Source organism: Melospiza melodia, chromosome 16 (genome assembly GCF_035770615.1).
Source record: "Melospiza melodia melodia isolate bMelMel2 chromosome 16, bMelMel2.pri, whole genome shotgun sequence".
Lineage (NCBI taxonomy): Eukaryota > Metazoa > Chordata > Aves > Passeriformes > Passerellidae > Melospiza > Melospiza melodia.
In genome coordinates, this window is record NC_086209.1 from 9484258 (window position 1) to 9512168 (window position 27911).

The 27911-nt window shown below is 41.5% G+C and overlaps 2 protein-coding genes across 6 annotated transcripts in view; one reads left to right on the plus strand and one right to left on the minus strand.

Moving 5' to 3' along the window:
• On the plus strand, positions 1 to 20972 carry PSMD10 (proteasome 26S subunit, non-ATPase 10). 4 transcript variants are annotated; one of them, XR_010029749.1, is made up of 7 exons: positions 1 to 128; positions 217 to 315; positions 1239 to 1385; positions 1493 to 1659; positions 8778 to 8849; positions 9584 to 9638; positions 16803 to 20972. XR_010029749.1 is itself a non-coding variant. In XM_063170562.1 (5 exons), the coding sequence occupies exons 1-5, from the start codon at positions 15 to 17 to the stop codon at positions 8785 to 8787; spliced, it is 537 nt and encodes a 178-aa protein (XP_063026632.1). In that variant the 5' UTR covers positions 1 to 14; the 3' UTR covers positions 8788 to 8955. The 4 variants fall into 4 exon arrangements, 3 of the variants coding, with proteins under 3 accessions (XP_063026632.1, XP_063026630.1, XP_063026631.1); XM_063170562.1 differs by lacking the exons at positions 9584 to 9638; positions 16803 to 20972 and having other exon boundaries at positions 8778 to 8955; XM_063170560.1 differs by lacking the exons at positions 8778 to 8849; positions 9584 to 9638; positions 16803 to 20972 and adding an exon at positions 2672 to 3832.
• Positions 3836 to 27911, minus strand: part of VSIG1 (V-set and immunoglobulin domain containing 1) — a 24371-nt gene continuing 295 nt past the window's right edge. Inside the window, exons 2-8 of one of the 2 annotated variants that reach the window (XM_063170558.1) lie at positions 24543 to 24703; positions 18403 to 18510; positions 12268 to 12466; positions 10618 to 10773; positions 9842 to 9961; positions 8984 to 9110; positions 3836 to 7571 (exon numbers count right to left, since the gene is read on the minus strand). In XM_063170558.1, the coding sequence (XP_063026628.1) occupies positions 7388 to 7571; positions 8984 to 9110; positions 9842 to 9961; positions 10618 to 10773; positions 12268 to 12466; positions 18403 to 18510; positions 24543 to 24703 (1055 nt within the window). In that variant the 3' untranslated portion in view covers positions 3836 to 7387. The remainder of the gene's footprint in view (positions 7572 to 8983; positions 9111 to 9841; positions 9962 to 10617; positions 10774 to 12267; positions 12467 to 18402; positions 18511 to 24542; positions 24704 to 27911) is intronic. The other variant, XM_063170559.1, reaches the window with a different exon arrangement.

The following is a 27911-nucleotide window of genomic DNA, read 5'->3' on the forward strand; positions in this document are numbered from 1 at the left end:
GGCGCGGGGGCAGCATGGAGGGCGCGGTGTCGGACGTGGCCGTGTGTAACCTGGCGTTCGCGGGGCGCCTCGAGGAGCTGCGGGCGCTGCTGCTCCGCGACCGGGCCCAGGCCACGCGGGCCGACCAGGTCAGCCGGCTGCGGCCCCGAGCGGCCTGGGGGCGGCTCCTGCCGGCCGCTGCCCGTCCTTGCCCCGCTGACCGCTTCCCTCCCGCAGGATCACCGCACCGCGCTGCACTGGGCCTGCTCGGCGGGACACACGGACGTGGCGGAGCTGCTGCTCGGGCTCGGCGTGCCTGTCAACGACAAGGACGATGTGAGTCTGAGGGACCGCGGGGCGCTCCGGGGCCGCGGGTGCTGCCGGGCCCGCTGCTGTCACGGTTTCAGCCGCAGAGGGGCTCTGACGGCGGCCGGAGCCCTCCCGGAGCCGCTTGCGCCGCTCCCTCCTCGCCCTCGCCCCCTCCTGCCGCCCGCCGCGGCCCCCAGGCGGTGTCTGGCGCTTGGGCAGGTCCCGGCTGTTCCGTGGGAAGTATTCCACGTTTAGAAATAGGCGTGAGGAGGAGATTTCAGACCTGGTTATTGTCCCGGAATTTTAAAAGAGCTGTATTTATGAAGGAAGTTGCAAAACCAGGGGTGCTTGGGTGGTTCTTGGGGTTTTCACATTGCCTTTATCTCCGTGTGATCTCTCAAATATGTTGTGCCAAATCATGAGGCCGCCTGAAGATCTCTCACACTGGGGAAGGCATAAATAAAGCAGGTGCAGGTTTAGTGGTTTCACAGTTGGAAAGGAGATGGCCTGCTCCTGTTCTAGAGGAAGAGTTGGAATATTTGTATCCGTTACAAAGCATCCTAAATGTGATCCATAAAGAAGGAAATGTCTCATCTGTTTAGAGAGTAGGATATAGGAAAAGTTGTTAACACTCTTTTCTACTACTGCTGTTCTTAAAAAGGCATTAGTGTAAATTCTGCAGGGACAAAGTGTTCTGCAAAGATACCATGCATTACTGCATAGCAGAAGTGATTTCTGTAATTTAACTGACAGCTTTTTCCAGGTACTGAATGCAGGGGTGTAAGAAGACATGAACCTTGCATCTAGTGAAAATCAGTAATATTTTAGCTTTACACTGGTAAGAATATGAGCAGTGTGAGTAGTTCAGGTTTGTCTGGGTTATACATTATCATGTTTTTATGCCTGAAACTCATGGTTTGAATAATGTGGATTTCTTCTTGCCTCTTTAGGCTGGTTGGACTCCCCTGCACATTGCTGCTTCAGCAGGCCGTGATGAAATTGTGAAAGCCCTCATTGCTAAGGGTGCTCATGTAAATGCTGTCAATCAGAATGGCTGCACGCCCCTGCATTATGCAGCCTCCAAAAATAAGCAGGAGGTATGTTTGCCTAAGCTACTGGAGCTGGTGGTGTTCTTGGAAGAAGGATTTAGGTGTATTAAACCCACATCCTCCTCCCCTGCTCCTTTCTCTTTCAACATGCTCAGATTGCAATCATGCTTTTGGAGAATGGGGCAGATCCAGATGCAACAGATCATTTTGAATCCACCCCGTTACACAGAGCAGCAGCCAAAGGAAACCTAAAAATGGTACAGATCCTTGTGCAGCACAATGCAACTTTGGATATCCGGGACTCTGAAGGGAATACTCCTCTGTAAGTAATTTTTTATTTTTATTTTGCTTAATATAGAGTAATCCCTGTGAAATTCAACTCCATTACTTCAATGTCTTTTTCTTTCTTTAATTTTCTGTTGCTTCAAAATACACTCTTGCTTCACATCCCTGTGCAATTAAAAAGTATTTCAGAAAGTCATACTTAGTATTTTACCATAGTGGTCTGTGCATGCATACTTTACCTTGTGTTACTGCATCCACTTAAAGAGTGTAGAACCCATTTTGTATTAATCTGGAATACATTGGTTGTTGCTGCAGGGTAGAAAGTGAGCTAATGACATCAGAGTCAGAGGAAACTGGTCTTGCAGGCTGGTCTACTCTGTCCTGCCAAACAAGAACTCATTGCAGAAGCTTTTCTTCGCTTCTCTAAAGAAAATCAGTTGCAATTGAAGTACAATCAACCCGATTTTTATTGTCACCTTAGAGATCAATTTGAATCTGTAAGGGTAACAGTTACTTTGAAGTTGGTGTCAAAACCACAGTGGAATCCAGATTTTGCTGTGAATAAAATCAAGCAGTAAGTTTTAGCTGTACATAAACCCCAGTATGGCCTTGGAATGCACACAGTTCTTCCTAAGACGCTGTGCCAAATGGAGAAAAGCATTTGCTGCATTTGCAGTAACTCATTACTTTTTAGCATCAGACAATTTATTTCTCACCTTCAATTTAATAGAGATTGCCATTTTCCATTCTCACCATGGATTATGTTCTCTTTAGCTTTGCTGACTGCAGAGCCAAATCCTAACCCAAAGAACTGTCTTAACATTGCAAGGAGAGCAGCAGAAGGAATGTTCTTGAGTTGCTTAATGACAGCAGAGGGACTGGACAGCAAGCTTTGGAATCTGTCTAGGTAGTTGGCTGCTTGTGGATTTGTTGTTCTCAGATGTATCTCCCCCCAACACTGACACTGTCATTTTGACAAGGTGTAATTGTTGCTCTTTACAAGCTTGGACAGTTTAACAGTGGCTGTGGGCTTCTTGTTCTCACTGCAGCCATTTAGCCTGCGATGAAGAGAGAGTGGAGGAGGCAAAGCTGCTGGTGTCCCATGGTGCAAGTATTCACATTGAGAATAAAGAAGAGCTGACCCCTCTGAAAGTGGCCAAGGGTGGCCTGGGAGCCATCCTTAAAAGAATGGTGGAAGGCTAGAGGGGGCTTCACTTGAGTCTGTCTCCTGTTGCACTTCTGCTTAGGATTGCAAACGTCACATTTTGATAGTTCATCTGGGATGTCATGTATGGTATCAGTGGGTAATGAAATGTTTTTTTGAGGCTGTCCTTCAAGTGCAGTGCCAAAACAACTCTTTGTACTTCCTGTTAATTAAATTGTTCACTGACTTTAAAGTATTTTTCAATATCTTGCAGTTTTCTTTCAGTTTACAGTGTGATGTGTATAAATGTGGTATTCCTTCTACTTCAGATCCCAGTTTAGAATTATTTCTTTCAAGAAACAGGACCAAAAATGTTTTTGCTGTTTAAATCCAAATTTGTTTTCTTCTAGAGTCTTTGTTTTTTCTCTTAGCTTTTGTGATTTGTGTGTGGGGTTTTGTCTGTGTTTTGTGGGTACTGATTGTCTTTCTCCAGATGATTCTAAGCTACACTGTATTTCTCTTTGTGGAATGCAGTTTGCTTAGTTACTTAGATAATTGTATCCATTTTTGCTACTCTTGGTGTATTAAGTTTAAAGCTTTTCTGTTGTTACTGGTTGTTATCCTGTTTTTCTCTGAGTCTTTAATACACGTATTTGATGAAGTGCCCTGGACTGCTTGCAGAATGCAGGCACAGTTTCAGGGTTACCTCTGCAAATACACTGTTTTATAATGGATGGCTCTGGATACTTCTCTGGGATGTACTTCAACTTTAATTTTTTTCTTCTTGTTCCTTTTGAAGGTTTCTTTTTCTGTTCTCTTTGACTCCCATATGCAGCACTGACACTTGCAGTTTACCATCTTATTTTATAACAGAAGCCTGGTTTAACCTTTATTTACTCATAGCAAATCCTGATATTAAGTTATTACAAGGCAGAGCTAACAAAGTAGAGCCTGAAAAGTGACCTTCTGTCCTGATGTTGTTAAGATAATTTTTGACACTGGTGGATAGAGTTCCACTTGAACAAAGAATGAAATTCTGTGAAATAAAGAACTTTCCTAAACAACAGTCTTTTGTATTATAAAACTTTATTAAACTGACATGTAAGAAAACCAGTATTTTCTAAATATACATCCTATGTGTTTGGGGTGTGAACAACAAGAGGAAGCCCTGCCATCCATTACACAGAATGCAAATGCAACATGTTTGCTCTTCAGCCTCAAGGAAAGGGTGAAATGCAAGCTGGCAGTTTCTACAGTTTGACTTGTAGGGATTAAGGTAATGCACTTTATTTTGATAAGCAAGACAGAAACTTACAACCATACAAATACCTTCACCAAGGACTTTAAATGTATCTTAGAACACAAAATGCAGGTTAAATTTCACTGAGGAGACTCATTAAGAGCAGGAGGGATAACTTGCCTGTACAGTAAACTCTGCCCATGCAGACCTTGATTGAAGGAGGAACCTGATTGAGTAAATGTTTCTTATATATTGCACAGGCATGGCTGAAAATTTGATTGGAGAGCAGCTGAAGCTAAGAGTTCTGTGTTCATTCTTGGTTTTTGCATAGCAAAAACCCTGCTCTGTAGCTTTGTAAATCTGCTTAGGAGATGGTAGCTTGAATGTTGGCTTAGTTTCTGATGTCCATATAAATGATCCCTACTCCCTATGGCAAGATAAATGGGCCATGCAGCACAGACTGTTGGAGTATCTAAAGCTTATTCTGAAAAATGTTTGTGCGTCCTGCATAGCTCTGCAGGGTTTTAGAGCTACACACCGTGGATCAGTACCTAATTGGACCTGTGCTTTGCCAAGAGTATCAATGGGGAGCTGGGAATGGTGCCCCATCCTTCTTAATAAACATTAGATAAACACCAAAATGAGAACAAACATCTGCCAGAAGGCTTACAGGAAACACCATACTATGGTAAGAAACTCCAAATACATGTTATTTTCCAATACATGTTATTTTCTTTATCTCCTTGCTCCTAGCAGCCTGTTTTGCTTCTTATTTTGCCTTTTTACTATCATCTATTACTCACTGGTTAGAAGTATGAGAGGAGTCATTAGTCAAGATTGTGGTGAATTATTCCTTTCTTTTATGTAAAAACTTAAACACAACTTGAGCAATTTCTACTTCTTTAACAAATATAAAAGCTGTGGTGTTCTAGGAAGGCTGTACTGTCTACAGAAGTTAGGGACAACTTCACCAGCATAAGCTCCTATCTTATTGTAGCAAGTTAGGTAAGGAATACCAGCAGATCAATGTGGGAAGTGAGATGGAGGAAGGATTAAAAGAAATATGACCACATGATAGAGTCCCCTCTTGAATCACAATAATGCTGCTGCAGAGGTGTGGAAGCTGGAAAGGTGTAGCAGTAAGAACAATGTGACAAGAACATACATGCAGGAAATGGCTTTGGAAGAGCTAATGCAGCTAAAGCAGTGACAAGAAGCTATTAATCTTTTCCTGTGAAGGGCAAGAGTAAAAGAATGCTTAGGAATGTCAGATAAAGTATTTTAAATTATTGTTGTCAGCCAAGCCTTTGGACCAATAATTGATTTGAATTATATAATCAGGAAACACCTTCAGTAAGAAATAGCACTCAAAGAGCAGCAGGTAGTACTGACTGTTCCTTTGCTGTTTCTGAGTGTGTTTAATGTCATCATCCTGCAGGTTTGCACAAATTGGCTGTCAATATCAGATCTTTTCAGTAAGCTGCTTAACCTGGATGGCAGGATGGGAGGGAGGAATTTGGCCTGGCACAGAGTCAATAAGAGCTGCCTGGTTAAGGAGATTTCTGTATAGATCCCAATTTGAGATTTACCCCGGATATTCTGGGGAGAGAGGAGTCTGAGCATCCACTGCTACAATGTGGCAGTTGGTATTAGCAAGGGTGTGACCCTCACAGACTGGCACAAACAGTTTTTGGCTAAAATAGTGCTAGAAGAATACCATTAATGCTATTTTAATCTGGAATGAAGCTAACACTTTGAGGGAACACACCTATCAAACAAAAATATTTGGAAGTCAGAAAACTGAGGAAGGAGCAATGAATACAATTATGCTTAAAGATCCAAAATAAATATTAACTAGGATCTCATGCCTTACATCCTTAAATATTTAATCCACTTTTTTTTTTTTCCTTTTATATATATTTTTTAAAGTCACTATTTTGAAAAAAAAACTTAGAGCTGTAGGAACTGAAGCTGAAAATTTTAGCCCAGAAATCTTAAAGATAAATGTTACATATAACTAATGCTCATAGTCTAGGAACAGTCACCAAAGGATTTATGAATATAATGATCCTATGAAGGACTTAAGTACCAAAAATCTTGAGATACCTGAGCCAGATATGTTTTCCTGCAGTGCATGAGACTGAAAGCAGTGTCTGCCTGTATCAGCAAGGCTGTGGGTCTGCATTTGCCTGAGCAAATGGTCCTTGAGCTTTTCTGGAAGGGTTATCTTTGCCTTTATGAAAAACTGAGTTTGTGTAACATTAGAAATGAGGCCCAGGGAGAAGGATTGTCTGGTGACCCAGATGTGTATGGTTTAATTCCCTTTTCTTCTTCCAAGGGGGCACTCATGGCTCAACTGCTGCTCTCAGTGTCATTGCTGGTGTGCTGTGCACCACTTACCTTCCTCTTGATGCTTTCATCTGTAAAAGACAGATTGCTACACTGGGATAAGAGAACAGAAGAAAAGTAGCCTGAGTATATTGCTTAGTGGGTAGGACTAGCCTGGAAAGAGATTTAAATCATCTCAGACAGAGGAAGCAATCAAAATTCGTGTGCTGTATAGAAGGCAGTGTCACTTCTAAGTTTTGAAAGCAACTCTATCTGTGTGTCATGAGGAATGTGCTGCTGAGTACCCAAATGCCAGTTCCATTAAACTGAAAATCAGAATTGCTGAAACAGACAGCTCTGGAACACTGGCACCCTTGGGAGCTTTAGGCCAAGGAGGTCACTGTTGACAGAATGTTTTCCATGTCAGGCAGCAACGGGGTAAAATTTTCCAGGATTTTTTTTTTTTTTTTAGCTTAGGTGGAATTCAGACACGCAAGATTACCTTGACTCAGGTCTTAACATCTGTTAAGGTGTTGACAGATGTTTCAGCATTCTGATGACAATAATGTAACCTGTTTTTACTTCTGATGTGCAAAATCAGTTCCTTGAAATACTGCAATGTACTGGCCATGATTACTTGGTGCACATGAAGCAGGCTGGCTAACACTGTTTCTGGACAAGACTGCTGTGGTTCTGAACTCTGTGCACACACAGCATTACTGAGAGTTCACTGGAAAGCTCTTACTTTGACAAATGCTTCAGCCCATTTCCTAATTAGTTTTGCAAAATAGTTTGATGTTGATGATACTCTTTTTATACTTAATTTTTTTATGCAGTATAACTAGATAATAAAAGAAATTTGGTTCATTTTAAAGGCCAAATCTTCTGCTATTTACAAAGTGCCTGTGTAACAGACCCTTTTTAATCCACCCCAGTGGGTCGCAATACAAATGCCTTGAATACAAGTTTTAGTCATGCTTCTATGTTAATTCAATGACAACAATTTTTGTACAAAGGGGTCCAAAGGTGACAAAGAAAACTCTATTATAAACTCTAGGCTGTTTCTTCTTTTCCTGCTTCTTGCTTCTCATCATTTTCAGGTGTTGCAGGAGCTGCTGTTTCCTCAACACTTGGGTATTCATTTGTTGCATTGCTTGATGGAACTGTGGTCACAGGAATGTTTTCTTCATTGGGTACCTGAACATAGTCTGCATTGGATTGTTTCTGAACCATTTCTCTGCAGAAAGACAGGATTAGGATTGTGATCTCACATGCTGAAATCTCATGTACACTGGAGTCTTTCAAAATAATGAATCTTTGTATTTGCTATCTGAACAGTGACTCTGATGTTATGATGACTGTTTCAAGATAGTGTGAAAAGGTTACAACACCACTGGTCTAAGACAGAAAGACTGACAGCATATTAGCTAGAAAGACATCTGCATTGCTGGTTTAAGTGATCCCATTAGAATAAAATAGATTTTAATATGTTTAAATGTTGTGCCAGGGAAGTGGAAACTGAGTGCTGGCAGCATCTGAGGAGTGATAGCAAAACCTGCTGCCTCATGTGAGCTTTCTGGGAAATTCCATGTAGATCTGGGGTCCCATTGAAGTGCATGAAAAATGGAGTTCAGTCAGAAAAGAATTATGAAAAAACTGAAATCTGGAAAGGTAATATAAAATATATTTTGTATTTTAGAAAATATGGAAATCTAGAAAAATATTCGTAACAGGTATTAATTCCTTTTATCTTATCAAAACAATAATCAACCAACTCCCAATACTGAAGCACTTTCACATGGTAAAAAATATCAGATGCTAGTGGATTAATTCAATGCAGTAAGATTTATTAGGATCCAAGTACAAAACTAGGTGTTAATGCTGCATCAATTGAAAGCAGAAATCAGGGGCATGAGCGACTGATCACTGGTCTGGGTTAGCAGAATTCTGTATTAGGAAGTCTTAAACCTGTGCTACAGGGAAGTCACAGTTTTTTTCTGGCCTCAACTGTATGTAGTTATTTAGCATTTTACATAAATGGGCTGAAAACAGTCTACACAGTGCATGAGATTATCCCTATTCTGAAGATTTGGCAATTTAGGGGAAAAATGAGCAACCAAAGCACAGAGAAGAAAACATCTCCAGGACAGGATCAAAATGGACATTCTGGGCTCCATTCTGTTGTCTAAACCTTGTGTTTCCTGCAATCTGAGATGCCTGGGAGTATCCCAAGTGTGTGTCCTGTAATTTCAGATAGCACTGACCTGAGCCCTCTGTGTTTAAATATTAGTAAATTTCCTGAGGTGACCCTTAGCTGCTCTTTCTTTTTTTACTTCCTCGACCTGCTTTTAACAGACCCCATTAAGTTTAACTCTAAAGAGCTGTTTTTATAACTTGCCACTTTAGTTTGTGTTGTTTAAAAACATTTACTTCACTGTTTCAGATGCTGCTAAGTGGAAGCTGCCTGTTAAAATAGGGAAGAGGGCAATGGCACCTTCTGTTAAAAGAGCAACAGGTAAAAATCCCCCAAAAGCAGATGTTCACTCTGGAAGTTTTCTCAAAACTTGTATTATGCATTTCACTTTAGTTCTTTACAGCAGTGCTTTACAAAAATAATTGTCTTAAAATGAAGTAAACAGAAATTCTTACTGCATCTCATTATTTGGTGACTTCCTATTTTTTGCCTTCTTGGTTAAGACCCAGACAATAATGCAGATTATAGCAGCTGCCAGAATTGCTCCAATCAGTGCTCCAGCAACAATACCACCATCTGAATCTGGAAAGAAAAAAAAAATTACTTTTTATAAGGTAGTAGTATAGCAAAATCCTATGGAAATTTAGTGCAGGAGCCTTTAGCAGAAAGAAGGGATTGGATTCAAAGAACTCTTTGCAGGAGGGTGGCCAAAGATGCTCCAGTAAAGTGAGAGCCCTGTGCTTGGGGGGTTTTTTACTGCCTCCTCTCTCACTGGGTAGCTCCCCATCCCAACAAACTCCGTTTGTGCCTGGCTAAGGGAATTATTGGGCTGTAATACTGACAATAGCTAAAAGCCTTTGCTTTTCAATCATTGCAAACACATCCTGAAATCCAGGCTGCCTTTAGTTCTGTCTTTCAGCTAGTGGTCACATCTCCAGTGCCCCGATCCTTGCATTGCCACATTTCACTGATGGTTGTAATTCTGGGGTGGGAGACCTCAGTGGGGCTGTTGGCTGGAAGAAACTGCTCAAAACTCCTTGTCTGTCTGTTCTCAGCAAAGATTCTGCAGTCAGAACCAGGTCCAGCTCCTGCTCCTTGAAGGAAATTAAGGTGAGGATGTTAAATCTGTTTTCTAGGTCGTCATAAAGCCTGGGCAGGCCTGGATGAAAAGTCCAGAGCTCTCCAAATCCTGTTCTGTTCTTACTTGAAAAAAATAAATAAAAAATCTAAGCTTCAAAGTTGTTGAAGAATTTTCCTGCAAGCTGTGCATGTCCTCCCTCAAAGGTGTGATTGCTTTGGTGTGTTTTACTCACGTTTTGCTGTTAGGTCCAGCTCACAGGTGCTGTTCCCCAGCTGGTTGCTGGCTATGCACCGATAGTAGCCAGTTTCAAAGGTGGTGAGGTTGCCAATGTAAAGGATGCCAGAGTTTGGATCTGTGACAAGTGGAGAGCAGGTACACATTACTGTTTTTTATTCTGTAGAGGCAAACAGTTCTCTGTAGTGGGTAACAAAGAGCTATTCATATAATAGAAAAAGGGTTCAGCAATTATTGATTTATTCATGTGGGTTTTTATATTTATAAAATAAAATATTTACCTTCATTGAAAATTGCTCCAGTGGATTTTTTAGGGGTGTATTGGAAGCCCCTACTCTGCCAACCAGTCTGGCTGGTGTTTTACCCAGACCGATTCTGTGGTTGTCTGTGTAACTCCACAAATGAAAATGTAACAGGTCCAGAAAATTTCTGGGAGGGAAGGATGTGCTAGTACTTGAATGACAAATTGATTCAACTTCAATTCACTCAAAATTTCAAGGGAAGAGAGATGTAAAGACATATATATTTCTCTCATTTTAACAATTTAAAGGCATGGACAGGACTTCAACTTTTTAAAATATATATATATTAAATAGAAAAAGCATCCTGTGGTTTTGACTGCTGTCAGTTGATTTGAATAAGTAAAAATACAATCCTGTGACATTGACTATTGGAAGAGAAGGATTAATTTTTATTAGCCTGTGTGATACACAGCATTTGGAATGCTGGAATTTCAGATTCTGAACATGGTGTGTTAGTCCTCTGGTTACATACCAAGTTGTTCTCTCACAGGCTTGAGGGTGTTCTCATCAACTTTGTACCAGTGGTAGGTGGGGCGAGGCAACCCCTCTTCACAGTTGCATAGGAGGTAGATCAGATGGCCTTTCTCAGGGGTTCCTTCTACTTTACAGAAAGGTTTTGATGGTTTGACTGTAAAATGAGAACAGACAAATCAGGAGTGCACACCTGGGCTGCAAACATCCGCCCCAAGTTCTGGTAACAAGCTGCTGTGAGCAAAGAGCTGAACCCCATCTACAAGTTTCCATCCAAGAGCAGAGTCTCAGTTATGGAACTGACCAAAGCCTCTCCCATTAAAAAAATTGAGTAATATTAAATATATGTACATGGCCTAGGATACAGTTTTATTGTCTTTCATTTGCATATTAACTGTTAGGGAGGTGTTGAGACTACAATTATCAATTATTTTCATTGTAATGGGCCACTCACTATTCACCATACAACATTCTGCCACAAAACAACAACATTTTCTTTTTCTTAAGAAAAAGAAAAACATTATTTTTATTTAGACATGGCAGGCAGGAGCTTTTCCACAGAGAGGGAGAGGATCAAGGCCCAATTCTTTCAGTATATTAACAGTTGTGAAGGAAATAAATCAGTTATAGTTCTATTAAAAAATGTATCCATTTTTATATAATGTCCTCACTTTGCACAAAAGGGAAGATTCTATCTTCACTTACACCACTGTTTTTCATTTCCTACCTCCAGAAATGCTTTTGTGGTTCTTTAGAGCACTGTCAAGGGAAACCACCAGCAATGAACGTAGCCCAAACCAACTTTTCTTGGTTTTCATGTAAAAAGCGTAATCCTTTATTCTACTGCTCCAAGATTTACTATTTGTTTTGGGAATTTTAGACAGTAGTGCTTTGGTTTTTCAGGAAATCAGTTTACATGTATTTTTTGCTTATCCCTGGAAGATAGGCAAGTGCTACCGAGTTCATCTGCTTTTCACACTTCTGCTTTGCCTGTTCATGGTTGAATTATTGCTTTCTTTCACACAAAACAAACTTTGTACTACTTTAATCCAATAAATACTAAGTTTCTAGAGGTTTTGGGAATTGATGTGAGTCAGAACTCTTGGGCTGTGCTGCTGCCTCTCCCTAGATTTATGCAAGGCACTATGATAAACATTAGGTACAATTAGCAAAGTTTTGGACCGTGCTGGGGCTGCATGAGGTGGTTTCAGTGAGAAGTTGTCACTCCCAGCTAAAATGGTGTTTTATTTTAACCAAAACTAGTATCACTTTGATTTCCAGTATGAAAAATGGAGCAAAGCTGGGTAGTTCTAGCCACCCTCTTACCTGCTTACAGAAGGGAACTTTTGGAGAGCACAAAGTGACTCTGAAGGGCAGTGTTGGGAGAGTGAGGTTTGCTGCAGCTGAGGCAGAGCAGCTGTGGAGTGGGAGCAGGTGAGCTGTGGCTGGAAGCTAGAGGGCAGCCAGGCTCTGCTGCCTCCAGAGCCCTTGGAAACTGCAGCAGTGACTCAGGGAGCTCCCTCTGCATCATGGGCCTTGTTTACCACAGCATGTTATTCCCTCTGGCCCTACGTATTTGGAGCTGTGAATTCAGTGTTTCATAATATGGGATGGAAAAGACAATACAGCAATAGAGAGGGGAGGCACTTACCCAGCACATTGACAACCACAGATTTTTGACTCTGTCCAGCATCACCCTGAGGACTGAAAACTTCACAGGTGTAGGAACCAGTGTCTGAGGGCTGCATGTTGGAGATTGTTATTGATGCATTCCCTGGACTTGTTGAAGCTGTTATCCTGTTCTTAAATGCTCCGTAGGAGTAAGACTGGCCTCCTGAATAATAATAGATCTGTGATAAAGAAACAATTGTTAGTTTAATAACAAAAGATCTTGCTGCTTTGTTTGGTACTCAGAATATATTTGATTTCTGATTAAAGCCAAGCAATGTCCCCCCTTTTCTTGCCTCCTCCCTCAAGAAAGCAGAAATGAAAACATATTACATTTGAATACATACTTCTAAAGGTCCTTAAAAAACAAGCTTTTCAGAAATGGTATTTTTAATTGTGTAATTGACAGTGGCTAAATCTTTGTGCATACTCCAAGCACAGACTGATGCAATTGCAAAAACAAAAGCCATACCATTGACCATCAAATGACGATTCTGTGAAAAAATGCTAAGTCATGCACAGTGAATAATGGTATTAAGTGAAGCACTGATAATTTGTAATAGCATTAATAAGAGGCTGAGTAGAAGATTATGAGAAGACTATATGTATCTGTCATTAGAAAAAGTGGGGGGCTCCAGAGCTTTCCAGATACAGAATCTGGAAAGGATTCTGTAAAATTCCACAATCAGAAGACTGAAATGAATTCACAAGACAAAGGTCTAAGCAAACAAGGCATCTGATCTTTTGGCAGTAAATTTGAAAGCCATGAGGATGCAGTACAAGAACAGAGCAGAGTCATCACACCTGCTATTATAGCAGCCATGCTGGTCTTGTTTGTGTCATCAGCTTTGGCGGCAGTGTCATGGACTATCTTTGCTTTTTGAATTTATATCAGGGAGGAAGTGAAGAACACCTGCTGGCCTCAGTGCTTGGGGAGTTCCTATTTGGGATCAAGAAGTTTCCCTTTTACTAAATAGTAAAAAAATGGTTTGCCAAACGATAGGCATAGTAAGGATAAATGTTTCTAAGGTATGCAGCATTTCCTCCCAAATAAAAATTGCTGATTTAACATTGACTGATTTCACTGACTTCAGTAGCATCAATTGCCCTTAGCAGCATTGTGGAGTAGAAGTGGCCTCATAAGCCCAAACTTGTTGTTTGCTGAGGGAGAGGAGAGATAGAATTGTGCTCACTGCAGAGCCTGGATGGCAATCTGAGCCTTGGGCCCTGAATCTCTTTAGGAGCTGCAATATCTCATCTGCCCTGGGGTAAGTGTAGTAGTTCTCAAGGAGCATCTGCCCTCTGTCCAAGCTAACTCTGCTCTGAAACCAAGATCTGAAAGAACAAAGATGTGGAAAACTACGATTCATTAATTGTTTTCTGAGGTGTTAATGATAGTGTTGTATAAAAATGACAGTATTTGGGTAGGCAATATGTTCCCCTGTGTCTACATACACACCCTAGGCAAAGTGAACACTTCCAGCACACTCAGTCACTTCTCTAAACTTGTGAGAGGTGTCCATATAGAATTATAGGTTGTGAACCAAATAGATCTAACATTGTTCCTACTGGCAGTATTTTAGAATCATCACTGAAGTTGAACTAACAGCATGTTTTAATGGAAATAGTGGGAAAATGCTTGTAGGGAAAAGTTTCACAGACTCCTCTTCACAGGCCATTCTCACTTGACTGGTATCAAAATTTCCTTTTGGTCAAAGTTCCCTGCCTTTTAGGGATACTGCAGATCCCTGATGAGAAGTACAATTTGCTTTACTTCACAGATCAACTGATTGCATTTTGAATTAAGAATATTAATTCTTAATTCTGTTTATCCTCCCTGATACGGTGTTGACTGAAGTCTTTAAGAAATGTTATCTAAAAGCCTTTATTAGCTTAAAGCAAGGTACACTCCAAAACTGTCAGAGCACAGCTGGTTTATGCAAAGATATGGCTTTGGAATGAAGGTCAGAATCAGCTTGCACAGCACCAGCAGGTCCAGGGCTGCAGCTTGGCCCTCTCTCAAGAGCAGCTTTGCATACTCCTCAGCCAGACTTTATCTTTCCCTGCCCCAGGATTACAAACACCAGGTACAATTGAGGCAGGGCTCTGAACACCAAAGCATTCCCAAGGTGTGGAACACTGCTGGCACACTGGGGAAGTGTAAGAGGTCAGCTCGATGACAGACCTGGTTAGAAAGTGCTGAAGCTGGATACTGCTCCCAGTTTCCACTGAGTACATGAAACACCATCGGTTTTAAAACTGATTTTGTGCATTGCAAATGTTTAGAGATGGAACTCTACTGCCAAACCAGAGTCTGGATGGACACACTGTATTCCGTGGGGAAGGAGAGTGTTCAAAATAGGGAGTTTGGTTTAAACAAATCACTCATATAAATTTGTCTACCTGAAATCACAAAAGCACACAGGCCACATTAGTTTCATTCTACATTTTTCTGAGTGTGAGCAATAGCTGAGTATTATTTATCACTGTTTCTTGCAAGAGTCTGAAGTTACAAGAACCGTGAATTCTGACTTCAGCCTCTTCTGAGGTTGATATCCTGGATAGCTCTCAACAGTGATGGGCTGGATTTCCATCTCCTCTCCAGCTGCACTCTTGGAGTAGGGCAGTGAAAGGGGTTCCATCAGCTCCTTACACTAATGTGACATTAAGCTCTACAGCGATCTAAATGAGGTAATGTGTGTCTTGCTGCAGCTTGAGAGGAGTGTCAGGCCCATCATACCCTATTAAAGGCTTGGTTGTTGGACAAAGGGACTAAATTCTACTCAATCTACCTCAGAGTGATCTGGAATTATGTGAGAGTAAAGAGTAGCAGAAGGGGTCCATGGAATGCTCATTTAGACACAGCCCATCTTCCTGGGAATAAGACTGGCACTGCAAGTTGTAAATGCAGCCAGGGCATGCCAGTAAACCCTGCAGAGGAGCAAGTGCTCCTTGGTGTATTTGACCTGGAGTCAGGGTGAGTTACATGCTCAAGTCCTCATACAATGCACTGAAAAACTAATCCTGTGTTCTCTCTTTCTGAATCAATGAATGCAGAGAAAATATTTTGTGTATGCTGTTCAATCTGAGGCAGGTGTCAACACAGCAGAGATTATTTCTTCTCTTCATAGATTCAAACAGAATTTCTTACTGGATCACTTTTTGTCAGCCATGGACATAAAGCAGTGAAACATTCTCAGGCAATGTGTTCAGCTCCTCTGCAGGCTCCTACCTGTTCTCTGTTCTCTCCTGTTCCCTGCTTATCTCCCTGGCTCTGGAGTTCATTGCCTGAAGGAAGGTGGTAAACACCAAAAAGGCTGAATAATGTTCTGATTAATTGCTGAGTGTATCTCTTGTCCCAGAGGTATGATTGGACTGTGTACACAGGAAATTTCATTTAAGAGGAATATGTTTCAGTTAATTGGCTGTGAATTCATAGTCCATTTTAAACAATATACTCAAAATGGATATTTTAAACCCTGGTTCAAAGTGGTTTTATGCTGTCCTTGAAAAGCTGGTTTTTTGCTTTCAGAAAACTGAAATGAAAATCTTTGCAAAAGTGTTTCTGTTTTGATTCAAAAGTAAAAAAATTGTTTCCTTTTGAAGTTATGAAAAACTTTCTGGTTTTGGGCAACTGCCAGCTAATGTTTTCTCCTACAGACACACATCACTGACTTTTCTTTCCATATTATCTAAAATGTATGTATGGGAAAACTGTATATTTAGGCAATGGTAGACTTCTTCTGGAAACCTTTTAAATCTTGTGTGATAAATATATTTTAAGTGCATCATCTTGAATGCAAAAAAATACAAAAGAAATCTGCTATACTTCCCTTCAAACAAGCTTTTCATGTCCTCATGAGCAGCTGTAGTGAAGTTGATGATTTACCAGAGCAGAAACAATATTGAGGGTGCATTAATGGTTGTTGCTTCTCCTTACCAGCGAGTTTGTTCAGGCAAGTTATCATATAATGGTGCCTTTTCACATTTCCTGGAAGCAGCTGCCTGGGTGACTAATCAAACAACTGACAGAAGAAGGAGTGGAGATTATCACTTCTAAAACTGTTGTCCCTAATAACTTCACAATCTGAGACACTGGTTCCTGCTGAACAGCACAGTCGCCCATCTGTGACCTCAGAAAGGGCTGCAGTTTATTGGTTGTTCAGCCTGTGGCCAGGCAGTGCCCAGAGCTGCTGCCCAGCCATCCTAACCAGGGCTGTGGTTACCATTCATGTCCACAGGCAGTTTCTCCCAGTGATGGTGTGGAATACATTTGCACAGAGGAAGCAGTCAGCAGAGCTGAAGACTTTGAAAAGCTGCCAGATGTTCAGCAGAGTGTGTAGAACCCACCTACAGGTTTTTGTTGTACAACTTCCGTAGAAAAATCTTCCTTCAGGTGTGAAGGGGGTGTGTGAAGAAGCAGGCAGGAAATTAGAAGAAACATGCCTCTCTCTGCTTCTCTTCTTCTTTTGGCAGGACAAATATATACTAGAATTTGTGTAAATATGTGTCTTTCAGATGGCTTTGGATGGACTCCTTCATAATTTCCAGGTCAATACTCCTCCCATCCCCATCTCCTGGAGTCTCTGCATCACAATGCTCTACATGCCCAGTACTTATGGATATCAGAGTGATGAGATGCACTTGGAGAGGCAATAAAAGTGTCCTACTAATCTCCACAGAATCCTGATTTCCTGACTGGAGGACACTTTCAGGACATGACCTCTTTTCCAGTACCTGCCTTTCCACCACATGTGAAGCTCTAGGATCCTGTTGGATGATGTTTTTCTGATGGATTCAGTGTGTGACTCAGTCTTTGCCTGGAGAGCTGGAAAGCTCCAGCATCCAGAGGGCCCTGTCATTGGGCTGTCATTTTCTGTTTGACATTTTCTCAAGCTACTAGAAAATGGAGGATATTAAGAATTTCACTTGTTTGAGATTGTGATCTCTTTATGAATTCTGAGGACAGACAGAATTTATAAAATAACAAGGGGGGAAATGTTCATCACTTCCTTAAGCATCTTACCATCTAATGAGAGAACAAATGCCACACAGTCAGAGTGTTAATGAAGGCCCAAAGCTCAGATTCTGAGCTCAGCTAGCTAAGAAAGCAAATGTTCACACATGTGTTGGTTTCTTTGACACATCGCATGACTGAGTCTGGGCCCAAATCTCTTCTTTCATCCCCAGCTTCTTTTCACACATTTTTGTCAAAACTCTGATCTGCAGAAGGTAGTAGGGATATCACAGGGATATCCCTTACTGGGCTTTTTGCAGAGGGAATTGGAGGTATTAATAATGACAAGTGTCTTGTCACAATAGTGCACTGGTAGAAGAAGAAAGGAAGGGAGTCAGAAGCCTTTAGAGGATTAATCATTCAGCAGCTTTAACTGATGCAAATATATTGAAGGAGCAGCTCTTTCATGTTCTCACAGTATCATTCTTGTGGCTGAACTTTTAGTGAATAATTCCCACCAAGAACAAATGTGTTTTCTCAGTGCATTTGGTGTAACTGCCCTTCAGCAGTTATTATTAGATGTCAGTTTACATTAGGCTGTCCCTGTACCTCATGGTGAGATGGGAACCCTGCTGCAGTCAGAGAGTTTGGAATGGATTAGGGCTGGAACCCTGAGCTGACAGCAGAGAGGAAGCTGGTTCAGCTCAGTGTCCTTGGTATCCATCACATCTCAAAATGGTTTTATATTCTAGAAAGGAGATCCAGGATGATTTTTTTTTTCTATGTAAATATGTAGCCCCAAATTTGGGCTGCCCAGCCTGGCTCACATTCAGCCCAGAGGATCCTTGTGGGTGCACACACCCTACAGATACCCTTTGGGTAGAATATTCCTGAAGGTGCCAGTTCAGCCACCTAGAATAGGTGGGAAGGAAAACCCCCCCCACAAAAGCTACATCCAAAATAATTTTGACAGAAAAAATGCAATAAAAAATAGGGTGAGTTAAAAATTCTGGATCATGCATCCAATTCAACTTATTTCAGTCATGTGCGGCTTTTCAGATTTCAATACAGAATATGAATACAGGTTTCACAGTAGCACACATCTAGTAGAAGCTATTTAGCTCTCTTTCCCCCTTAAGATTATGGGGATTGTTTTCTTACCTTGTATCTCCAGCTACATCTTCCCCGTGCATCTGTCACATACACCGTCTTTTGACAAAGACTGACTGACTTTTCATCCATACTCAGAATACCATGGCATGGGGAATGCTGCATTTGAGTAAAAATGTGCTGATCTGAGAGTTAAATGAGACTTTAAATGTTCCCCCAAAATCAAAGAGCCATTTCTCACACAGCTCCCCACCTACCATCCGTGCTGATCACGAGGGCAGGTGCCTCATGTTCAGTGCTTTGTGCAGAAAGTACCTCAGGCCTTGTCAGCCACAAGGTGAAACCAGCTTATTCCTAAATTCTACCTAAAATTAGACACACTAAGATTAAAGTCTAATGTTTGCTACAAACACCCCAGTTACAGCCTGATTATTTTCTTCTTGTCTGCACTTTGTGATAGCCACAGGCAGTGCCCATGGTCCCAGTGACACCCAGAGTCACTCCAATGGCAGTGACACGTGTCCCATGGTCTGAGTGACACCCAGAGTCACTGCAATGGCAGTGACACGTGTCCCATGGTCCCACTGACGCCCAGAGTCACTGCAATGGCAGTGACAAACACCAGCAGCTCCATCCCTCTGCTCTGCAGGTGCTGCCTCTGCTCCCCATGGAGCTGTTCCTTACAGTGCCTGCTCAGGCATCCAAGTGCTAGATAAAACTCAGTTCTAAACAATCAGCTGTAGGCAAAAGGAGATGCTTATGGATGAGAGAGGCCCTTTCTTTGCAGGAAGTTTTCCTGCACTGTCTCAGGAGGTGCTTCCCACAGGCTCATCTTTCTCATGGGCTGGGATGGACTGCTCTGCTCCCAGGCTGGTGTCCCCTGCAGCACTGACAGCTCTGCGGGAGCATCTCAGGGGTCTTGCGGCTCAAAGTGTGTGAAGGTGTCCCCTGAACTGCTCAGCCTACATGGAGGGGAATTTGTTCTTTCAGAGGCTTTGATGGAAACCCCCACATACAGGGCTGGCCCTTCTCTGCCTCTCACCTGGGGTGGCCCAGTGCCCTGGCTGTGCCTTGCCTTGTGCTGAGCAGCTGAGTTGTGCTGCTATTGGGACTACTGATCATCTGAATTTGGGGTGTCAGCGTGGAAGGAGCTGACACATCTGTGCTCAGGTCACTTTTCTTGTCTTTCCTCCTTTGGGCTTTCCCTCCTTGTCCCCTGTTGCTGACCAATGTGCCACAAGTTCATGTTTTTTGGAGAAGATTTTCATAAGAACTCTATCAATAATTCTGTTTTGCCTAAAAGTAACAGGCATCCATGACCTTTACTCATATAGTGAATTTAAAATTTCAATCAAGAATCCTGCCCTGGGCACATCTTGGTTGGCCAGGCAGTGTCCCTGAGCATTTCAGTGACTTCAGCTGTGGGTGGCCTGGGGCTCAAGGTGTGGCCCAGGCTGGGTTCAGGAGTTGGATTTGGCTTTGCAAGGCTGCAGCCTCGCCTGTGAAGAGTCAACAGAGGCTTCAGCTTGCAAACATTTGCTTAGGTGCTTTACACTGGGGCCAGCCAGGTGACTCAGAGCATGAAATGAAGCACAGATGTAGGTCTGAGCAGGAGCTGGGCTTCTGTGCTGGACCCTGGGTGAGCAGAGCAGTGTTAGCCTCAGTTTGTGGATATGTAAAATAGAGATCACTCAGTGCTGGAAAGTTCTCAAGATCCTTGGCTGGTAGTTATTATTTCAAACTTAAATGCAGCACTAAAGGGCATATTGCTAAGGGCTAAATGGGAAAAATAAAAAGTTAAAAATATGTATGGCATCCTATTTTCCATGATTTTATACTTACATTATTAAGTTCAAGTGAGGGAAATTACTTCTACTAGAGAAACTTCTCAGGAAAAGAGCAGAGATAGGCTCATTTGGTAAAAAGTTTATGTTTACCCACTAAAGCTGTGCTGTCTTCAAAGGAGTGCTGTGAACACCTGGCTCTGTTTGCTTGCCTGAGCAGCCTGGCTGTGGTGGCTCCTCCCTGCCCCTGGTGTAACTGCCAGGGCTGGAGCTGTGACACCTGTGGCAGCCCTAGGGAGGGGGGACAGAGCAGGACAGGGCAGGAAAACACCCCAAGATGGGAAATACCACAACATGCAGGGGATGGAAACACCACAGCAAGCAGGGGATGGAAACACCACAGCAAACAGGGCAGGGGAATACCACAGCAAGCAGGGGATGGAAATGCCACAACAAGCAGCAAAAGACAAAACCAACCTCACCAAGGCAGTGCTGGGAGGCAGATCTGCATCAGTAGCAGGGCTGCAAAGTAAAGAAAAGCACAGCCTGCCCTTGTGGCAAGGTAAAATCTGCTGCTGAGCACTTAGGGACATTAAATTAACACTGACACTAGTCCTGCTCCTGGCATTGCTGATTTCACTCCAGGACTGTATCTGAGTTTATAGATCTCAAAACGTAAATCTGGACTGTAAGTGGCAGTGTAAAGTAAAGGGGTACCTATGGGCTCTGCTTTTTATATGTTATGTCCTAAAATCTAGTAATTTAACCCTCCCATTCATTAATGCTTAAAGCCAAAAGCTTCTTAATGGTATAAATTTGCTTTAATTATATATAACATTTATAAATGTATATAATGTTTACAGCTTGCTGTGTTACTTGTTGCCACTGTAGAAAGGGCCATGATCTCAATTGTTTAAATAAAGAGTATTTATTAAAATCAATATTTTTTCCACACATATTTGTTATAGAGAATATCTCCTCTGCTTAATCTTATTATTTTCAGTATAGTGCCTGTGTGAATAACATGGTCATCAAGACATCTAGCATTTAGTAAGATGTCAGGAATATTTTAAAATTTAGTAGGTGGGAGAAGATGCATTTTCTGTAACTTTTTACAGAAAATGTAAGTCTCCTGTCTTCAAAATATTTGGCAGAATTTTCCAATAGTCAAAAATGGAATTTGAAAATGTTATCCAATTAGTTGCTGAAGAAAAGGGCAAATTTTTAGTAGAGCCAGAATTTTCAACAAAATTTTCAGGGCAAACATATGCTATTTACAAGGAAGTGTTTGGTACTTTGTTATATATCTCATAAAACTAAATAATTTTATTCCAATTAAAATTCAAGCTATTGTTCTGGTATTCAGTAAGATATGGTGCCAGTCTTTCCAATATAGTTGTGTTTACCATTTTACCATATTAAATATATTTTTGCATTGTATATTAGTATTGTTTTACCTAAACAATGAAAGCCAAAGCTGGCAACCTCCTCTATTTTCATGCATATGTTTCCTACTTGGAACAAAATGTGAAACTCAATTCAGCAACGTGCCAAGCCACCAGGGCAGAGCCAGGTTTGTAGAGAGATTATCTTTTTGTTTAAACTTGTGAGAGGACAACATGCAGGCTTTCAGGCTCCCAGTCCTTTCTGAAATTCAGCCTGAAATAGAAATAGCAGCCTCATTCAGAGGGAGGGTGAAAATCCAACTTTATGTTCAGCTGTGTGGTGTGATTTCCTAAACCATATTTTCCACAAGCAGTCACAAGCCTTTCTTCCAGAGTTTGCATTAGCACCGTTAATTTTATTGTGAATAGGTTGAAAATGGGAAGGAATTGCCAGGTGGTGGTGAAAGGATATAGAGTCCAAGACTGAATCCAAGACTGAATGGGTTGCTGAAAGCATTTTAAAAAGAGCAGTGCCCAGTCCTGCAGCCTCCAGGGACAGCAGCGGGACCCAGGGAGCAAAGGAGCCCTCTGAGCCTCCCTGCCAGTCCAGGAGAGCTGCAGGGACAGGGGATTGTGCCCTGCTGTTCAAGGAGAGGGGGATTAGCACTAACCCGGGGCCTTCTCACACTGAACTGACTTTATGGAATGAAAATGCAAATCACCCATCGCAAGCACAGCCGTCCAAATGTGTGAATTTGCCGTGAAATGAGTTTCAGATGGGGGAATTCTGCTGCAATTTTCCCCAGCAGTGCTTCCCATGGATCTTTATAGGCACATCTTTCCCTGTGCCTGCAGTGAGAGCTGCAGGAGCCAGGAGGGAGCACTGGGGGGATTGATCCATAAGGTTTCCCTGACATCTGGTAGTCTTGCACTGGTTAGTTCTTGTTGAGTGTATTCTGAACCACCCACAGTATTTTATGATTGTAATTTTCAGGGGGTATTTTTCTCATCATTAGCCACAGTTTACAAATGATTTTCCCCTCCTGGATCTCTTGAAAGTGTGTGATTCTCCCTCTAAAATACTTGTAACTGCAATCTGCTTATTTCTCTTGATTGTGACCAGAAAAAAAAATATGGTATTTAGTGTGTTGCAATATGGAAAATTTTGCTGCCAGTAGAACAGAAATACTCTAAACAAATCTGGATGAGATGACCTTGATTCTATGTCAGTGCTATACTTCCCACCTGAACACGCAATTATAATTTAAGATGTAACATACTGGATCAAAATTGTAATATATTGTATTATATGCAACTTAGGAAACCTGTAGCTACCATCCTTTCAGGAATAATTCTTCATTTAATAAAATAGTTTTAAGTTGAGGAAAGCAAACAATGAGTAACAACTACTCAGCTACACAATCAGCCAAGGTGTGCCTACATCAGTCTTTCATCCAGCTAGAGTCAGAATTTGGGATGGGCCCAGAGTTTGTACTTAGCACTGATACAGGCTTTATCAAATGTGGCTGTGATATACTGCAGGTGAGTGAGCAGCTGTGTCTTGGGTTAAATTGCTATTTCTTACATTTTGACTATTGCTGTTCAATGCCAAATACATTACAACCTGCACATTCTGCAAATTGCAGGCTAATTCTGCTGTAATTGACAAACCAAATGGAAGGTACAGCTGCATCAGCAATGGCAAGCCTCCTACTGAAATACTATTAGGAAATAATAATGAACAGGACAAAAATATCCTGAGTGTAGACTGTGACACTTCTCTAAGTCAAATCTCTTTACATCAACTCTCAGCAGTAATGCCAGGCAGGAGGATTGAACTACCAGAAAAAAAAAATATGTTAGCAACAGGATAAAAACAATGGGAAATGATTGTTCCACAAGCACAAGCCAGGGCATGGAAAAGGAATCCAAATAATCTTCAAGGATTCAGCAACACTTCTAATCAGGATTTCTTCTTCTAAAAGAATGTGTTGCTGACTGCTCACCACCTGTCAGGCCTGAGCTGATGGGAGCTCATACCCTGTGTTATGCTGGGAATGAAATTCATGGGTTCATTTCCCCACCAAAACATAAAATTAACAGATAGTTCTTGAGGTTTGGGCAGCAGTGTGAGTACATATAGGCAGATCCCATCTCTGACCCCTTCCAGGCTGACCAGGCTGCTCTGCAAGCTCCTTACAGCCGCACGAGAGGCTCAGGCTCAGACCAAGTCACTGCTGCTATTGGTGTCCTTCCCAATCCTCTCCATGCTGATCCTCCAGCCTACACCACAGTCCCATTATCCCCCAGAGTGTGATATTGTTTGGCTGTGCAGCCTTTTGGGGTCTCAGGAAGGGCAGGGCCCATTTGCCCTTGACCTGTAATTGTTCTGTTTCCACAGTGACAGCCATGGGGTGCTGGGAAATACCAATGCAAGTCTGAGTGGCAAATTTCCTGCTATGACAACTCTCTGCAGAGTGCTGCCAACACTTGCTGCTCAATTTTTTCACAGCCCACCATCATGCACAGCTCCTCTCACTGAGCTGCCAAAAGGCAGGGCCTGATCAAGGAGCTCCCATTTGACCCTTAAATGGGGAACAACACATTGTCATAGGCAAGGGCGTCTCACCAGGAAAGCAGCTTTCACAATGGCAGGAAATATCTGCCAGACAAGAGAAAAGGGAGCTGGTTCAGGAGCTGCAGCCCTTGTGTGATTTTTGGACACCTGGTCTTTGCTTCACATTTCCTGTGTGACTCGGAGCAAGTTGTTTGAGTATCTGAATCGCTTTTGTACTTTCTCATCACTTTGTGAAGGCAGTCAGGCATGTCAGTGGGAGCTAGGAGCCTCGACAGTTCATCTGCCCCTACATTTCCCTGCATCCCAGTCTTAATCTCTAGGTTAGGAACCCTGAACGTTACCTGGTCTGTAGTAAGGATAACCCCATCTAACATAACAAGACCCTTTAAGGACTTAAGGATATCTCAAATATCATTTCATAGTAATAACAAACAAATGTCTTACGGTATGCAGCTGGCTCTCTTTGGCACTGTAAAAACTCCACTGAATAAAGAAATTTCCCAGGGTTCCAGGACTGGTGTATGTGCAGAGGAGAGTTGCATTTCCACCTGTAGTGACATTCACTGTCTTCTCAGGGACTGTCACCACAACCCCGCTGGTGTGGCCTGTGGGCAGGAGAATGGACAGATCAGCTGGGGCTGCCTGGGAGCCATGCAGCAATTATTGCTCCTGTGTTACTGAACAAACTGTAGCATGGATCTGGCTGTTTCCTTCTCAGCACAGCTTCCCTTGTGCCTTGTGTGGAAATTTCAGAGATAACAAGATGGGCCTGAGTAAAAGCTAGCAAGCAACTTAATCCCCCAGAATGCTCTTGCCCTTACAACAAATAATATTCTTAAAAAGCAGAGTTCCTAAACCCCTACTTGTTCTCGCTGGCTGATTCTCATCTTCTCAGTAAGAGTCTGTGGTTAAACTGAAGATTTTGTCTGTACTCACTCACACAAGTGCTCTCCTGTGCTTGCAGTCTCATTCACAGCCGTGTCTACCCCTCTATGACCCCTTTCTTGCCCTTTTTGGGCTTTTTTGCCGTTGTTTCATTAGATATCTGGTGTCCTCCACTGTGGAGCATCATCACCTCCAGTATTCTCACTCCATACACCCTTTATGTTCTGACTGGGACTCAGTGGCACTGTTAGATCCCTCAGGCTGGAGCCCAGCAGCTTTTCTCTGCTTTTCTTTACCAATTACTTTGGTTTTGTTTAGGTTTCTAAGAGTTTATCTCCAGAAGCTGTTTTTTTTTCCCAATGCCATTACATTGGAAAATCAAACTAAACTTTTTGGAAGTGTTTTCACTGTGTGGGTTGTTTAGTTCTTTAGTAACTCAATCAACCCTTCCAGTTGAGCTCAGAGCAGAAAGGGAGCAAACACAACTTGTGAGCCCTTCCCCACAGTGCTCTGATCAGCCTTGACTACACAATCACAGTAATGAAAGGAATCCAGCACCACCTCACAGTATTTATCTGTTTCTATCCTCTGTGAATTACGAGCCATGATGACACATGACAGCAAAGAGAGAGCTGTCAGAAAAATAAGCCTGAATTTCAGGTTATTGAGTCCAGTTTGAAAGCTAATGTCTATAGATTCAGACTGAGAATGTTTTTATTTTCAATGGGATGGAAAACATTAAACATTTTTGAGCTTTCTATGCAGAAGAGGCAAGGCGAGAATTTAATGTTATAATAATTTTCTTGTGGGTTTATTGCTTATATTAATGATTGAGACAAAGATGTAAAATATTTTTCTCAATGCAGGATCTGTGCATCTTCTGTTGGGGTGCTACTTTTGAGGGTTTAAGCAGAATCTGCAGTAATACTAAAGAGTATTTTGCTGAAATTAACAGCCCTGTCTGAGAAAACATTGCTTATAAAAAGAAACAATCTATTTTGTCATTGCAATATTTAATACTTAAAAATTACAAAATAGATTGTTTCTTTTTTATAAACAATCTATTTTGTCATTTTATCTATTAAATATTGCAAATTCATGAGTTAATACAGTATGCAAACCTATCTAAACTGTTTTCCTTGTTTGATGGCTTCAGTAGTAAAAACTCACTGCAAGGAAGAAGGGAATAATATACTTTCCATGTTGATGGTAGCTAGGATGAAAATTAATGGGTTTAAACTACAAGAAGATTTATATTATATGTGAAGACATACAATACAGTGTCACAGGAATAGCTGGAGCCTGACCTAAATGTGTCAAAGCTGCCTTGGGGAAAGGGGATCCCAGGACTGGCTGCCAGTTCTGCTTGTCTTGTGAGTTCAGCAGCTTAATCCTTACTGAGATCTAATAGAAAAGCTGTGCCATCTTATTTTAGGTATCTCAGTTCACTGCTCCCAGCTTTAAGAATTACTGTTGGCCAGAGGATGATTGTTTCCTGCCACAGTTTACATGTATTTATTTTCTGCTCTTTGCAGGATTAAAGGTACTGTCTTTCAACACAGTGTTATTCTGTGAAAGCATCAATTTTCCAGTCATCTGCTCCACATATTTTCTTTATCATTCTCTGGTTTTAGAGTCAGGAGTGCCACAGAGTCTGACTGTTAAAAGATTTTCCAGAAGAAATTAATTTTTGCAAAAATTACTCCACAAAGCATTCTAGTTTCCATAAAACTATATCTTGAAGAAATACATTTAATTGAAATAATCTTCCCTCAAGTAAAAAGGCTGCTTAAACGAATGCTAATTGCAACATGGGTCTTTTGACTGACAGCAGAGTGAAATAGAGCCTGTTTCCTCACCATGAATGTTAATGGCAGCTTCACTTTGCATTTATGGCTTCCAACCCCAAATCCCATTTCCTACATACAGACCTTTTGGTTTAAATTTTAAAAAGTGCACAAATAAGAAATAACACAGTGAAAACAGCTTGTGTGAACAGGACCATAACTTGTTAAAAATGGCTGATCCATGTCTTTACTCATCAATATTATAGTGAAACTCTTTCCTTCCCACAAAGTCACAGTTAATTAGGAATCTCCCACTTTCACTGAAGTCCTTTGCAGTTTTTAACACTCAAGTTTGCTGATCTTTTCTGAGCCACAACAGGAACCCCCAGTCAGTAGTGCCCACCAATATGGGCACATTGCTAATCTTAAATCCACAACTTTCAAATTAGAGGACATTGCTTTGAAAAGTGTATATGGTACCAATTCAGAACTGCTTTTCATATCTAAGGTAAAAATCTGTTGGGCTTATATATGTGTGAAAGTTAGAACACTGAAACTCTAGGAGTAGCTACTTAAAATATTTCTATGGCACCCAAATCAGAGAATTCCATCTGGGAAAGAAGATGTGGAAACTAATTTATATTTTCTGTAGTGGATACAGGGGCTGTTTATCTCCATGGAGCATTAAAATTACTGCTGCTGTATATATTAAACATAAAGCTTAGCACAATGAAATGCCCTTGAAATATGAGTAATACATAGTTTTTACTATACCATAAAATTCCTCGATTTCACAAAGTATTATGTCCTCATTTAATTAAAAGATTCTTTGCATGCTTAAAGTTAAGCATTCCCCCCTCAAAATTTTTGGTGGTTGAGGGACTGTGGCATCATTTTCCAGCCCTATTATCAAGGGGAGACAAAAGCCAAATATAGAAAAACCTGACCTTGAAACACATGAAAGACCTGAACTCTCCACACAAGAGCTCTTTGCCACTTCCTGACATCAGAGCAAGGCATTAATATACCAAAGCTAAAATTCTGTTCTTGAGCAAAAAGCTCTTGGCAGGCAGGGGTCAGTTTGTGGATTTCCAGAGGATGGTCTGGCAGTATAGCCATGAATTTTATTCCACCCTGAAAT